The sequence below is a fragment of the Dipteris shenzhenensis genome, chromosome 4 (genome assembly GCF_047967505.1).
Source record: "Dipteris shenzhenensis isolate YYH24624 ecotype China chromosome 4, Dip_SZ_1.0, whole genome shotgun sequence".
Classification (NCBI taxonomy): domain Eukaryota; kingdom Viridiplantae; phylum Streptophyta; class Polypodiopsida; order Gleicheniales; family Dipteridaceae; genus Dipteris; species Dipteris shenzhenensis.
The window spans coordinates 3,059,842-3,076,561 of NC_141599.1; the positions used below are offsets into that span (position 1 = coordinate 3,059,842).

Genomic DNA, 16,720 nt, shown 5'->3' on the forward strand with positions numbered 1-16,720 from the left:
TAGGATGGTGACTATTCGGACAGTCATTGCCTAGGCTGCTCATCATAGTTGGCCTATCTTTTAGATGGACATCAAGTCTGCATTTTTTTATGGTAACTTAGAGGAGGAGGTATATGTGGTGCAGCCACCAGGATTTCAAATTCCAGGATCCCCATCAAAAGTCTGAAAGCTAAAGAAGGCCTTATGCGGGCTGAAACACGCCCCCAGAGCTTAGTACCAACGGATAGATATTTTCTTTCAAAAGATCAGGCTTCAACGGAGTCCATCAGAGGCAAATCTCTATCTCGACACAGAGGGGGATTTGTGCCTGGTATTGATTCTATATGTGGATGACCTCATCATTACTGGGGATCATACGAAGAAGATTGCTCAAGTCAAGAGACTTCTTATGGAGAAGTTCGAGATGACTGACTTAGGCATACTTCACTACTTTCTTGGGATTGAGGTGAAGCAGGGAAAGAGCAATATCTTTATTTCACAGGAGAAGTATTGTAGGAAACTGCTCAAACGCTTTGAGATTGAAATTTGCAAAGCTGCAGTGACTCCCATGGAAACTGGTCTAAAGCAGAGTGTGCATGATCCATCTCAGCCAGTTGATTCATCACTATATCAACGCTTGGTGGGGAGTTTGCTTTACCTCACCAATACTCGACCAGACATTTCCTTCGACGTTAAATTGCTCTGTCAGTTCTCCGCCACACCCAAGAAGGCTCATTGGGACGTAGGTACAAGGGTGCTAAGGTACTTAAAGGGCACCTGCACCTACGGCATCACTTATACCAAAGGCATTGAGTTGGGAGGTTTCTGTGATAGTGATTGGGCAAGTGACATTGATACTCGAAGATCAACCTATGGATATTATTCCTTACTCTCATCAGGACCCGTGTCATGGCTGAGTAAGAAACAACCTACTGTCGCCCTTTCATCTACAGAGACGGAGTACATGGCTGCTTGTATAGCGGCATGTGAAGCATTGTGGCTCAAGTGGATCTTGGAGGACATGAATGTGGCCCAAGAAGATGCGACTGTAGTTATGTGCGACAACCAGAGTTGCATAGCGATCGCCAACAACCCCGTGTTTCACGCACGGACGAAGCACATTGAGGTCCACTACCACTTTGTTCGACAACTCATCCACGAAGAAGTCATAGAGTTGATATACTTCCCAACCAACGACATCATCTCAGATGTCTTCACGAAGGCGATTCCCAAAGAGCAGTTGGAGCACCTCATTCAACGCATGGGGATTGGCCCACAGTTGTGACATTGAGAGGGGGTGTTAGAAGGTCATTGCCCCACCTGTGAGCCCCCGATTTGAGGGGACAAGGGGGGCAGGAGACCATAGGGGGTAGGGGAGGTGAAAAGGCAGAACACCTACCTGTCAAGGAGCCTGAGCTGCAGAGTGAAGATGGCACGACTTACTAGGCGCTCTTGGACCTGCGCACGGGCAGAGTTGACAGCTGCAACAGCAGCCCATAAGCATGGCTTATGGGCCCTTAAATAGGGCTGGCCTAAGCTGGCCTGACCAGCCAGCAAAGGCCGACCAATCAGGTCGGTTGGTGGGCTGGCAGGTTGGTGCCTTGGGCAGGGAGCCGACTCCCTAGTCGGCCAAAATAAGGGGGCCTAGCCCCTCCCATAAAAAGCCCCCCCTTCCCCCCTCATTCCTCATCACCTGCACTTATAGCCTTGCACACAGGCAAGCGCATAGGGAGAGGAAGAGGCTCAGGATCATTGACAGCACTCGGGCTGTTTGTACACGCTCACCCTTGAGCTTTTGTTGCCCATGATTGTGGAGGAATATATCTCAGTTTTGTCCTATCTCTCTTTCCGTTTTTCTGAGTGTTGTATGAGCTAGAGAGGAAGTGAGGTGTGAGTGATTCTATCCTCTATTTCCAAAAAAGGGGGCATTCCACATTTCATTGTTCCATGGTTCTGGTGCTTCAAGTTGAGCTTCCAACACTACAGCAGGGAGGTCCAGACCTACAGCAACAAGTCTTCACAAGGGGCTGCCCACACAGCAGAAAGGGAGGATGGAATCAAGGGATACTTGTGCCTCACCATTGGCAGCCAACACAGCAGCAAGGAGGTCAAGGATCACGGGAGCAAACACTGCCTTACGATTGGCTGCCCAAAGGAGCAGCAGGAAGGTGTGTTTGCAGGGTAGGCTCACACAAGCTCCACGAGAGCAACGCAGGCTGAATGTTTTTAAGGTGCCATAGGAGGTAGAAGAACAAGTATCGGTGCCATAGGGGTCCACATCTATTTAGCACCATGCTAATAGAGGGTGGCATACTGTGTCCATATTCGTATATGATTTGGTGTCACGAGGACGTGAAAAGTGATGTAAAGTATCTTCGTAACTCAACCTACGCTTAACTCGGGGTTAACCATGGTTAAGTGTTGTAATGGTTTGGCCGTGAGGGACTGGCTAGAGGAAGTGCACACTTCCTAGAAGTTCCTAAGGGCAAAGTCTAGGTGCACCACTAGGTCCTAGGGGCAAGGCAAAGGCTTTAAAAGAAGGGCCTAAAAATTGGGCCCAAGGACATTGGTATGGGCATTAGGACTTTAATGAAGGGGCAAATGGCAAGGAGGAGGTGCCATTTGTCATGCATGTGTATGCATGCCCTTCCCCCACCTTCCATCTCTCTCCCCTCACTCTCCCAGAGGTGTTGGACGTTTTCAGTTGTTCTTGTGCAGTTTTTGAGCTTTTTGAGCTGTTTAAGCTCTTTCAAGCCTGTTTTTAGCCGTTTTAAGCCGTTTTAAGTCTGTTTTGACTGTTCCAAGGCTAGTACGCACCTATAGGAAGTGCCAGAAGTCCTTTCTGAACTTTCTGAAAATTTCCGTACGGACGTCCGTACAAACGTGTTCAGCTGCCCCCAACAGGTGCCCGGGGTTGTCTTTTGCTGTACTGGACCTTTGTGCGCATATTTCTAGCTGCGTGGTGGCTTCTAGAGCTGTTCTGGAGCTGCTTTAGACCAATGTAGGCTGCAGGAGGAACTTTCCCTGCTGCTTCTGGCACCCTCTCTTAGGAAGACTCAGGCACAAATCTCGAGGCAATCATTTCGGGACAGATCTATGAACCATCTTTCCTCTACAGCTCTTTCTTGTTCACCCTCTGCTCTCTACCTTCATTTCTCTCTTCTCCTGATTGCTAGAAGACACCTGCACCCTGGGGGGAGCTTGGACAGAGGATAGGTGCAAGGAAGGAGCTCACCCCTCTGTCATAGACAACGGGAGTTGGTTCCAAATTATGTTTTTCCTTGTTCTTTCTTGTTTTGCAGCTTTTTGCAGTGCATGCATGTTGTGTGCAGTCCTTTCAGTACTCCTACAGGTTCTAGCAAGCACCCAAAGGCAAGGGTAATCCTGTGGAAGGCCTAAGGGCAATGTGGATGCATGTGATAGCCTTGAGGCTGCCTTGAGCTCAGTTTGCAAGTGGTTTGGATGCCTGAATGTCTCTAAGTTGTGTCAGATCAGAAGTGAATGCCTGAGTATGCCTTGCCAGTGGGAATTCTAGTGGTGCATTTGGATTAGATGCCTTGAAGACAAGTAGAGGATTTGCAGAGAGGAACAGTGCAAGGTTGAACCCTTGTTGTAAAGCATTTCCATTCAGAAGCATTAAATAAATACCGTCTCTCCTGAGCATGCAACGGAGGACTCACAGGATGAGGTAGATGAGGCAGAGGAGCTTGATCCCAATGCACTTTTTCAGCTACGAATGCAAAGTGTAGCGGCAGCCCTGCCATAGTTGCAACATGCTATCACGGAGATTAGGCAAGCTCCTCCCCCTATGATTGCTTCCCTTGGAAGCAAAAAGTCATCTCAGAAGAAACATAAGAAGCATAAGGAGACTCCTAGACATGTTTCTTTCGGTGGACAGCCGTCAGAGATGCCCTCGATCAACCCTGTAGCGAGTAATGCCAATAACTTTCATTCAATCAATCAGGGACAGCAAGTCCTTCCTCAGCCCACGATGCATCCATGATATTTCGGAGGGGGATCAATTTTTCAAGCAATGGTGGCACCATCCGCAGAGGCACCCGGAATGCTAGGTAGCTTTATGGGCAGCACGCAGCCGGGGATGCAGAATTTCCAGCAACCTATGATGGGTGGAATGCCCCCTGCAAATGCCAATATGATGTACTCAAACATTGGGATGCAGCCAGGAATGCAGACAGGAATGCCTGGGACAATGGGCAATACTTGGAATATGCCACAGATATAGGGAGTAGGACCTGGAATGCCAAACCCCATCATGGGTACGGTTGGAATGGCTCAAAATGCGGGAGCAGTGATGCCCCCACCATTTTTACAGCCCCCCATTTATGACAATCTCACCCCTAAAGGCAAATTGAAAGATTACAAGGAGGGAGGGGCAACTGTCAAATTCAAGACTTTCAATGGGATGTAGGACAGATTGAATCCTTTGACATTTGTGCAACAGTTTGATGCTGCCTACTCAGGTGGACACTTCACAGAATCCTCCAAAGTCCGAAAGACAGCCACCTTTTTGAAGGGCAATGCGCTCCAATGGTGGACCAACCTCCTCTTGCAAGGCAGAGCACCTACCACTTGGGTCGAATTCAAGCAGGTCTTCTCAGCAACATGGCTCACTACCACTTTTGAGGTGGATATCATTACCACCTGGTACAGGTTGGATGCTGCAAATTGCAGAAATTTGGAGGACTACAATAAGAAGTTTTGGGAAGCCCTACTGCCAACAAATTCTTATAGACATGTACCGTTGTCCGAGCAAATTGAAAGATATCGCTATGGGTTGCCAAAGGAGATTCGGAACTATTGCACAAAGACAAGGGTTTCCAATATGTCTCAGTTGGTTGAGAATGCCACTACAGCTTATGCACTAATGCAAGGGAAAGCTTCTGGGTTCAAAGGAAGCTCATAGGAGACATCAAGGTCGAAGGGCAGCAAGACGGAATCCCCTAAGAAGTTTAGAAAGTTTTCGCAGCCCATGAAGGCAAAGTTTGTTGAAGGATAGAGGCGAGTACCGACCCGCATGTCTGATGAGGAAAAGCAAATTCTCTATGATGCCAACAAGTGTTATATTTGCAAGGAGGAAGGCCACAGGGCTTTTGAATGCCCACATAAGAAGCGGAAGTTCCCTCCTTCTGAGCAGGGTGAGCACAAGGAGGAAAAGAGAACTGATCAGAAGAATAAAAAGCCCAAGCCCACTGCTGGTCTTTTATCAACTTGATTTGGGCTGTTCAGAATACAGATGCTACAGAGTTATGCCGGGCATGGGGCAAGATAAGAGACCAGACAGCTCTGATGTTTTTCGATCCGGGAGCCAAGGCCAATTTCATCTCTCCAGAGCTCGCTGGAAAGTTAGGAATAAGGGCAGAAGAGATGGGTCCTTTGTGTGATGCAGATATGGCTTGTCCAGCCAGTCAGTTACTCCGGTGATAGGCAAGCTGCGGATGCATATTCAAAGCTACGTGGACACAGAAGAGTTCTATATTATGCCGTTGAATGGTTGTGATGTGTTACTGTGGATACCTTGGCACCTTCGTGTTGGGGCTGTTTTGGATACAAAGAATAAAACAATCACAATCACTCACCGTGGCAAGACCCACGTTCTGGATGCTAAATTGAAGGGAGAATCCATTCCTGTTGTATCTGCTTCTACCATTGGCAACATAATGAAAAAGCATCTTTCAGTGTACTTAGTGTTTGCATCTGAAAAGAATAAGTAGAAGAAGAGTCTCATTTTTCTAAGCTGGAAAAACAGCGGACAGATTTTCTTTTTCAGTTTAGGGACTGTTTTTCTGACTCACTTCCACACGAGTTGCCCCCTGAAAGACCAGAAGACCACACGATAGATATAATCCCTAGCAGCAGTCCTCCTAACCGACCTCCTTACAAGGTCAGTGCAGCCCAGCAAGAGGAAATTATGAACCAGGTCAAGGACCTGCTGGAGAAGGGGCTGATTCAGCCCCTTCTCTTCACCTTACTGCTCACCCGTGCTCTTGGTCCAGAAGAAGGATGGATCCTGGCGGATGTGCAGTGACTACAGAGCCCTCAATAAGATTACCATTAAGAACAGATTCCCTATACCTCGGATAGATGATATTTTGGATAGGTTACAGGGGTCTGGAATGTTCAGCCACATTGATCTGAAGAGTGGTTATCACCAGATCAGAATTCAGCCAGAGGATCTTCACAAAACAGCATTTTGTACCACATTTGGTCTGTACGAGTTTCTTGTCATGCCATTTGGGTTAACCAATGCACCTGCCACCTTCAACAGAATGATGGACAAGATTTTTAGAGAGCACCGAGCCTTTGTTAGCACTTTCTTCGATGACATCATCGTGTTCTCTCAGGATGAGACTGAACATAGGAAGCACCTGGCAATTGTTCTCAAGGAGCTACAGAAGCATAAGCTGCTTGTCAATGCCAAGAAAAGTGAATTCTTCATGCATGAGATCCATTTTCTCGGGGCACATTGTTTCCAAGGATGGAGTTAGGATAGACCCTGCCAAGGTAGAGGCCATTAGGAATCAGCCACACCTGAAGAACATCCATGAAGACGCAGCTTTTTGGGCTTGTGCTTGTACTACGGGAGGTTCATTCGGTATTTTGTAGAGATCAGGTTGATTTCTCTCTCCCAGTGCCTTGAATGAAGTCGCTATGAAGAATGTTATGTTCAATTACAAGGTGTTTGCATCTCCTTTACATGCCTTACAGAAGAAAGGGGTCACTTTCAGATGGGATCCCAAAGAAATTGCAGCTCTTGACCTACCTCTACTCAAATCCTGTGATTATTTTGCCAGATCTTTGCAAACCCCTTCGCTGTCCAAGCAGATGCATGTGGGAATAGCATAGGAGGGGTACTTACGCAGGATGGAAGAGTCGTGGCATACGAGAGTAGAGTGCTCCAAGATGCTGAAATGAATTTTGGCATCTATGAGAAAGAGATGTTGGCTGTCATCCATGCTCTTTTGACCTGGAAGCATTATCTTTTGGGTGCTGATTTTCATGTTCAGACCAATCATCAATCACTGCGGTACTTTCTCACTCAGAGAAAGTTGTCTGAGAAGCATATGAGGTGGGAAAATTTTCTTTCTATGTTTCATTTGCAGATTGTGCATGTGCCTGGGAAGAAGAATGTTGTTGCAAATGCACTCTCACGCAAGCCCACTCCAGATGCAGTGTCTATTAAGCCCCAAGTTTCAGCAGTGACCATTGCATATCATGATGAGCTTGATGCCATGAAGGATCAATATGCCAATGATGCTGATTTTTCACAGATTTATGATCAGTTGGTTGATGGATAGAGGTACAAGCACTATACTCTCAAAGACGGATTTCTGACGATGCATGGCAGATTGTGTGTCACGAAACAGTTGAGGCCCAAAGTGTTGACAGAGAGTCATGCTCCACCCTATGCAAGACACAGAGGCATTGATTCCACCATCAAAGCTGTGGAACACTATTTCTTTTGGCCATCATTGAGGAGAGATGTCGAGGCATATATCAGGACATGCATCTCCTGCCAAAAGGTGATATATGACAGGTAGAAGCCAGCTGTACTGCTGCAGCCTCTACCTATTCCCGATCAACCTTGGCAGAGCATTGCCATGGATTTTATCGTTGATCTTCCTCCTACACCATCTGGACATGATGGGATATGGACTATTATTTGCAGATTCAGCAAGCAGGCCCACTTCATTCCCGTCAGAAAGAAAATTACAGCAGACCAGATGGTGAGACTCTTTATGTCTCATGTGTTTAAACATCACGGGATGCCTCAATCAATTGTCAGTGATAGAGCCCGCGAATGACAAGTCTTTTCTGGAGAGGTATTTTTGAGAAGATGGGTACCATGCTGAATTTCTCATCCTCTTTCCATCCTGAATCTGATGGGCGAAGAAGCCAATTCCACTGCCCTTGATCTTCTCAAATGCTATATTTCGGATCAACAATCGAAATGGGAGCAATTTTTGCCACTTGTTGAGTTCGCATACAACAACACTATACACTCATCCACGGGGAAAGCCCCCTTTGAAATTGTGGCAAGAGAACGGCAACCATTCTGCATACCAAAGAGAAGATTTTTGAAGCAGATAGATTTGTGGAAAGTTTGGATGTTGCTTACCAAAAGGTCAAAACAGCCCTCCAGAAAAGCCAAGAGAAGCACAAATGGGCAGCCGATAAGCATCGCTGTGAGTTACTCTTGAAAGAGGGCGATTGGGTGCTGCTGTGTTTTCAAAAAGCACGACTCAAGAAGATGAAAGGCAAGACGAAAGTGTACACAAAGCTGACGATGTGGTATTATGGTCCTTTTCAGGTTTTTGAACGCATTAATGATGGAGCTTACAGGCTGAAGCTACCTACCACTTGGACCATACACAATGCCTTTCATGTGAGTTTATTGAAGCCTTTCCAGGGTGTTGTGCCTGCTGACCTGCTGCATGAGAATCAGCCCGAGGTGGAAGAGTTGGATGAAATCTTGGTTCCGGAACAGATTTTGGCACATATGGAAAGAAAAGTGAAAGGTAGAGTTTCCTGTCGCTACCTGATGAAGTTCAGGAATTATCCTGCACTGGATGCGAGGTGGATGGAGGAGGGTGACCTGGCAAACTCACCTCAGATTTTGCAGCTCTACCTCGACGCGTTTCAGCTTGTGCCAACTATGGTACAGGCTCCTACAGGTTCAGCAGAGTAGAGATCTGGAGCATTGCCTGGTGCTCAAGGGGAAGGTAGCACCTCCCCTTGATTCAGACTGCTCATATATCTCGAGATCACTTGGTGGCATAGAGTGTCTCACCCGAGATGCAGCTTGCTGACAGTATTTCTACTGTGAGGTCTCCATGATGGGTGATCGCGACACTCGACATAGAGGATGCATTGATGTATGGATGGACTCTCGAGCTCTCCTAGCCCATATTATCATTGCAAGTTGTATCTTACAAATGATGTATATTTTGGTATGGGCTATTTCTGCCTATTTGTACTTTTTCAGCAGCAACCTAGGTAGTTTGCTGTTTTAAGAGGAGGGTATGTCACGAGGACATGAAAAGTGATGTAAAGTATCTTCGTAACTCAACCTACGCTTAACTCGGGGTTAACCATGGTTAAGTGTTGTAATGGTTTGGCCGTGAGGGACTGGCTAGAGGAAGTGCACACTTCCTAGAAGTTCCGAAGGGCAAAGTTAGGTGCACCACTAGGTCCTAGGGGCAAGGCAAAGGCTTTAAACGAGGGGTCTAAAAGTTGGGCCCAAGGACAACCAACGTTGTCCTTGATATGGGGGTTAGGACTTTAATGAAGGGGCAAATGGCAAGGAGGAGGTGCCATTTGTCATGCATGTGTATGCATGCCCTTCCCCCACCTTCCATCTCTCTCCCCTCACTCTTCCAGAGGGGTTGGACGTTTTCAGTTGTTCTTGTGCAGTTTTAAGCCGTTTTAAGTCTATTTTGACTGTTCCAAGGCTAGTACGCACTTCTAGGAAGTGCCAGAAGTCCTTTCTGAACTTTCTGAAAATTTTCATACGGACTGTACGGATAGCTGTACGAAATCCGTGTAGACGTGTTCAGCTACCTCCAACAAGTGCCCGGGGTTGTCTTTTGCTGTGATGGACCTTTGTGCACATGTTTTTGGCTGCGTGGTGGCTTCTAGAGCTGTTTTGGACCAATGCAGGCTGCAGGAGGAACTTTCCCTGCTGCTTTTGGCACCCTCTCTTAGGAGAACTCAGGCACAGATCTTGAGGCAATCATTTCGCGGCAGATCTGTGAACCATCTTTCCTCTACAGCTCTTTCTTGTTCACCCTCCGCTCTCTACCTTCATTTCTCTCTTCTCCTGATTGCTGGAAGACACCTGCACCCTGCGAGGAGCTTGGACAGAGGATAGGTACGAGGAAGGAGCTCGCCCCTCTGCCACAGACAACGGGAGTTGGTTCCAGATTCTGTTTTTCCTTGTTCTTTCTTGCTTTGCAGCTTTTTGCAGTGCATGCGTGTTGTGTGCAGTCCTTTCAGGACTCCTACAAGTTCTAGCAAGCACCCAAAGGCAAGGGTGATCCTGTGGAAGGCCTAAGGGTAGTGTGGATGCATGTGATAGCCTTGAGGCTGCCTTGAGCTCAATTTGCCTGTGGTTTGGATGCCTGAATGCCTCTAAGTTGTGTTAGATCAGAACTGAATGCCGGAGTATGCCTTGCCAGTGGGAATTCTAGTGGTGCACTTGGATTAGATGCCTTGAAGACAAGTAGAGGATTTGCAGAGAGGAACAGTGCAGGGTTGAACCCTTGTTATAAAGCATTTCCATTCAGAAGCATTCAATAAATACCAGAAGGGACACCAAGGCATTTGGGGCCAGTGGATGCATTGCGTACTATTTTCATTGAGAAGGGGCATTCTAGCCTCACCTTTGCTGTTGTTGAAGCTTGTTTCTAAGTTGTGCTATGTGATTAAAGTGACTGAAGCTTGCATTGTGGCTATTTATGAAGTTTATGACTTAGTAGAAAAAGATCACTACCCTTTTGTTTATCGAAGGCCGGTTTCATTTGGTCCGTATAGCACGCACGCATCGCGCGCACACACACACACACATACATAGGAGTGAAGCCGAAACGATGAGTTGTGATTTATCTGATGCAGCTCCTTCTTTAGATGATACTAATGTTGATCCAGCTCCTTCGCCTGTGATGATCGTGCTAGAGTCTATTTCTGTTCAAGATGCAGATGTTCCTTTTTCTTTGGATTCTTTTCATCCTTGGTTACAACAGGTTTTTGACCCTGTGATTCAAAAATTCCGGCTGCTAGCTTATATTAAGAAGAATCGCAAGGGCAAAAAACAGCTAGTTTTTATTGATGGTGCAGTTACTCCACTACATCACTTTTCACGAAGCAACAATCTGAAACTGGAGGATCTTTTGTTTCATTCTCCTCCAGTGGATATGTAACTTTTTACTGGGCTGCCTCATGAGTTTTCCTATGAGGCTTTACTTGTAAATTTTTTCTTTGTACCTATTGGTGGGTTTTTACCTCTTTTTTGGGATTTCCCACACAGAAATAAAAAGATTTCACTAAAAAAAAATGTATGTGTGTGTGTGTGTGTGTGTGTGTGTGTGAGAGAGAGAGAGAGAGAGAGAGGTGTGTGTGTGTGTGCCCTCCTCTGTACCTTGTCAGTCCACCCCAAGGCCTTCCTCGTCCTCATCCGTACCCTACCAGCTCCCCTCTGTGCATTTTTCGGCGTCCGTACAGCATGTACGACCCTCTTTCCCATCCGTACAGCCTTCATCCTCTTCCGTACATGTCATGTCGCCAATTTCGCAACCCCCAAGTCTGTCCGTACATACTTTCGCCGCCTCTGCATCTGTCCCCTCGCCAGTTCTGCAATCCGTACCATCTGTACGGCCATCTATACAAACTGTACGGGACGTCCGTACAGTCCCCGCCTCTTGATTCAGCCTGCAGTCCCTTCTCCGTTCGGTTCTCCCTCGCTGATCCTATGCGATCTGTACACTCCTTGCAGCCATCACCTTCCTCTCCATCTTTTCTTGCTGCTGCTCCTCCCGAAACCTCTTTTGTGTTTTCCGCTTCCTCTGTTCCTCTTGCACGAGTTTTCATTCGACGGAAGCGTGGTGCTTTGCCTTCTTCATCCTCTTTCAAATTGGCAAAGCTTGATCTCGCAGATGGCCCTTCTTCTTCCCTTCAACTGGATCTTCTGCGCCAGTTATGTTCAGCCTCTATCAAAGATGTTCCTTCATCGGGTTCCCCGTTTGTTTGTTCATTGGATTCTACCCTTCTGGTTTTAGGTCTTCGACAGGCTCAACAGTTTGGAGTCTGTCTCTACTTTATGGGCAGGGTTCTTTCTGCCACTTGTCTTCGTCGTTGGGCTGAAGCTGCAGTGGGTTCGGATTGTATTTCCTCCTTTGTCTTTCTGGGCAAAGGGTTTTATTATGCCCACTATTCTTCGACTGATGTGGTGGAGCAGCTTGTCAATTGTGCTAGTGTACTGTACGGCCATCCGTACAGTCTGTACGGACGTCCATACCGTCCCCGCCTCTTCATTCAGTCTGCAATCCCTTCTCCGTTCAGTTCTCCCTCGCTGATCCTGTGCGATCTGTACACTCCTTGCAGCCATCACCTTCCTCTCCATCTTTTCTTGCTGCTGCTCCTCCCGAAACCTCTTTTGTGTTTTCCACTTCCTCTGTTCCTCCTGCATGAGTTTTCATTCGACCGAAGCGCGGTGCTTTGCCTTCTTAATCCTCATCGTTGGGCTGAAGCCGCAGTGGGTCCGGATTGTATTTCCTCCTTTGTCTTTCTGGGCAAAGGGTTTTATTATGCCCACTGTTCTTCGACTGATGTGGTGGAGCGGCTTGTCAGTTGTGTTGGTGTTCCTTGAGCTGGTTTCTTTGCTTATGTGATGCACTGGGATCCACTTTTCGATCCTTCTGCTACCCTTCTCACACACTGTCTCGTCTGGATTACTCTCAAAGCGCTGCAAGTGCCTTTTCTTCAGCATCTTCCTACTCTTGCAGCACTTTTGGGGAGGCCTCTTCATGTTCCGCGACAGAAGTTCTTGCAAGCTTCCCGTGATGTTCGCCTTTGCGTTTTGTGGGATATGATGCAACCCGTGCCATCTACTCTGGATCTTGATTTGGGATTTGCCCATCCGATGCGCATCAAGCTGCATTTTGCATCTTTTCCCACTGCATGTTATCGGTGCCAACAGGTTGGTCATTTTACACGTGATTTCCCTTCTGCATCCAGGTCCACTCCTGCCTGCTCCTTCTTCAACTGTCAAGGTTACTCTCCCTTCTCCTCCGGTTTTTGCTATGGCTAGCCTTCTTCTACTACTCCGAAGCACTACTGGAGGAAGATAGATAAACCGTAGGCCAATCTTTCTCTTGCTGAAGAAGCTCAGGATGGCACCCCTGTTGAGCACCATCAGTCTCCTTCTCCTCAGTATATGGATGTACCCCTTGCAGAGGGGATTTTACAAGATGATTCGCATGCTCTCTCTCAAGTTGCTATCCTGACTGAAGCTGGCATGATGAGTCCTGATTTATCTGATGCAGCTCTTTCGTCAGATGCTCCTTCTTCAGAGAGTACAGATATTGATCCAGTTCCTATGCCTGTGAAGACTGTGCCAAGGTCTCTTTCTGTTCAGGATGCAGATGTTTATTTTTCTCTAGAGTCTTTTCATCCTATGTTGCAACAGGTTTTTGACCCTGTGATTCGAAAATTCCGGCTTCCAGCTTATATTAAGAAGAATCACAAGGACTAAAAACAGGTGGTTTTTATTGATCGTGTAGTTTCTTCACTGCATCAATTTTTACAAAGCAACAATCTGAAACTGGAGGATTTTGTATTTGATCCTCCTCCAGTTTGATCTTGTAACTTTTTACTTGGCTGCCTCATGACTTTTGCTCTGAGGCTTTACTTGTAAATTTTTTCTTTGTACTTATTGGTGGGTTTTTACTTCTTTTTGGGGTTTCCCACACAGAAATAAAAGATTTCACTAAAACAAAAAGTGTGTGTGTGTGTGTGTTGCTATTTCCACATCTCTCTCTAGCAAAGTTCATTAACTGTTTGCACCTCTATCTCTCTCTACACTAGTACACATCACAGAAAGAAAGTTGCTTTTGAAAGTGGCATGTGATTCCAGGGCACTATCTTGTTTGATCTTCCATTGCGAAGAGTATTGGCTGCAGCAAGCATCTCCACCACAGTGAAGAAAAAGAATTGTACTATGTGCGTCTATGCAAAGATTCTCAGGTAAAATAAAACACAATTGGATTAATGTGCGTCTATGCAAAGATTCTCCGGTAAAATAAAACACAATTGGATTAATTTTCAATGGCTTACATTGGGAGCTTTAGCATCACCTACAACGAGCAAAATATTTTACTAGAATAAATTTAAGGTGTAGGTATCTCAAGTATCAGGGCACAAGATGTGCCCAAAAAAGCTTTCAAATTTGAAAATTAAGTTAGCAATAATGATTTTAAAGTTGGTTTGACCAATCTAGCTACCTTCATGACACTTATAAACTTTCTCAAGACACCTCATCAACACACATTACGGGTCAAGGACCTAAATTCGAACACTCATACATTGGAGAAAGAATTAAGGCCAAAAACACTCCAAGTCCCTGCTCTTGTGGGTTGCATATGTCCATATAATTGCCGGTCAAGCTTCTTTTATGTGCTGCCTGATGCTTGTTTACAATTGAGCTTGCATTTTCTTACAAAAGCAGGTTCTATTCAATTGACAATTGACAAGTGCCCCCACTTGTTGTAGTGTGAAAAGAAAAACAAAAATAAGTGAAGCAACTTTGCCAACAAACTCAACGTCACTCAATGTTTCTTAATATCCAATCGAGTTAAAATGTATTCACCAGCCAAAGGAAGTGTGGTATTCAACTCACCACTGTGCTAAAGAGTACAACAATTATAGTGCTTGTAATCATTGTTGCATTAATTGCGCTTCCGGACGTGAACTGCAAAGGCAAACAGCCCCATCAGATTAATTGCAGGGACATATTTTTCATAAAGTGAGGCCATCCATGAGAGATGCTTTAACATCAACTAAAAAGTATCAGGGATATACTTTATTATAAGCCAAGGCAATGGAAACTGCTCCCCGCATAAGGCCTGCCCACCAAATGATCACCTGCCATGTTTGAAGACACCGATGGCTTATCGCAAAAGATGTAGTTTCTCTCAAGAGTTCCTCTAGTGCCTTACTCTAGTGCGAACAAGTGCAGGTATGTGCCAAATCGCATTTTTAAAGACACTCATGCACCCAAAGATAGACTCAGTTGGACAAATTCAAGTAACCTGTTGACGGGCACTAATCTTTGTGCCAGGAGCTCGCCGAACCAAGTTTGACAAAGCAGATAGAGGGAATACAAATGCTGCTCTGCCAACAAGCACTAATAGAACCAAAGTTGCAGAGAGTCCAATTGAAGCTGCAGCACTGCATAGGTTTCACAAAAGAGAACACAGCACATTACTTGAAAAGAGATACTCATCCACACTGAGCTTAAAAGTCTTGACAACCAGCAAAAATATTGAAGACTGACAGTAAGACTGGATTAAAGGATGGGGGTGAGCTTTCACTTGCATGACACATGTATTTGTTTAGCGGTTAACATGATCAACATGATGATAGGATTAAAGTGGTATGCAATGATATTTTTCCAGGAAAAGCAAAAAGCAACATCATCGCAAAGCTTCAAAATGTAATTTGATCCTCTTGGCGGAGCTTATTATTAGGAAATATGCTTCCCCTGTGCATTATGCTGTTGTGAAAAGGGACCTTTAAGTTAGGACCTACTGATGAGAGAATTTAATAGAAAATTTAATCATGTATTTCAGTCACCACAAGTAGCTCGAATGCATACCTTACATCTGTCTCCTTCCATTTGTCTCTGTCTAGTGCATCCATACCAACATAGAGAAATATGAAGGTCTCAGCGATAAAGGACAGTGTTGCAAAAGTATGCCTAGAACCAAACCACAAAATAACCAGCTTAAATCCTTCACAAATCTCAGCAAAACATTGTCAATGTGATAAATTCAATCCATATTAACGTGAATTCCGCGCAAAAAAAAGATCGCAGACAAACAAACCATTTGTATGTATGCCTTGACTTAAATTGGTCTTGCTAAAAGATTAAGATCACTTCAGCATGGATCAAATACATTTAGCCTTTCATTGGAAACACTCTAAAGCATATTTTCCCCCGCATTGTGTTAACATAGGTGCACTAGTATTTGTATGCAAAATGCAATTTCTCCAAAACTTTATATAAACAACAAGATGAATCGATAAATCTATGATTAATACCTTCGTCTACGTAAGTTGAAGTGCACCAAACATCATCGAGAGAGCCTCGAGGGATTCCAAAACCTCTCATCCATGAAAGGGGCCTCTAGTTGTGCCATAATGTCCATAGTGAGCACAATGGCGATATAGACCCATACCTCTTATGGGGCTGCCAGCACCTAGGGGCTTCCTCCTCTGCCTGAAGAGTTGCCGATAGAAGGAGGTACTCATCATCAATATCTCCTATGGGTCCGAGTGCATCTAGCCCCCCTCATCTCTCAACCCTTGTTATTGGATTCCTGCCCACCTAGGGCCTGTAGTCTAGAAGAACTGATGTGTCATCCTATCTCTATTGCACCCACCTCGCTTTGAAAGTGTGACAGGAATACTCACCATGTTGAATCTCTGTTGCCTGCAAGTCAAATCTAGCGTATCTATCCACTAGCCATTGAGAGGCCGGCTTCTACTCCCCGAGTCTCTCAATAGAGGCTAGGTCCCTCTTGAGTGCCCCATTCTAGCAGAGTTCGGCGCCTCACCCCTACAGCTTGATGCGGCTTTTCAGGCTACCACCTACCTCCACAGAGTCAAGGATTTTGGCTCCTCCGCTGACGGTCGCCTCCGCCTACCTTGGTTAGCGATGAAGACTTCTTGGGATCCATCCAACAACCTCATCTGGACCTCCAGTGAGACCTTGATGGGAGAGGTTCGGTTATACATGGACGCCAAATGCTCCCATATAATTTTGGCCACTGTCATGTGCTTCACGTGATTATTCACGTGAGGAGTACAATTAAGAAAGATGAATGATCTTACCCTTGCATTGACACGGTTCCACAGTTGGGACAGAGTCTCGGCCTCCTTCTGAGCGAGGATGCCAAGATTCGTATGACTGCAACACAGACTTCTTCATCACCCGCTAGATGCCGTA

The 16,720-nt window shown here is 45.8% G+C and overlaps 1 protein-coding gene across 2 annotated transcripts in view; it reads right to left on the reverse strand.

Annotated features, from left to right (window-relative positions):
- LOC147902330 (sodium/hydrogen exchanger 1-like) overlaps positions 1-16,720 on the reverse strand; it is a 95,647-nt gene that overhangs the window by 12,436 nt on the left and 66,491 nt on the right. For both annotated transcript variants that reach the window (XR_015540867.1, XM_087373407.1), the window contains exons 10-13: positions 15,368-15,469; positions 14,802-14,940; positions 14,572-14,634; positions 14,390-14,461 (exon numbers count right to left, since the gene is read on the reverse strand). Coding sequence is in view for 1 of the 2 variants with exons in the window: in XM_087373407.1 (XP_087229533.1) it covers positions 14,390-14,461; positions 14,572-14,634; positions 14,802-14,940; positions 15,368-15,469 (376 nt within the window). In the remaining variant the exon portion in view is untranslated. The remainder of the gene's footprint in view (positions 1-14,389; positions 14,462-14,571; positions 14,635-14,801; positions 14,941-15,367; positions 15,470-16,720) is intronic.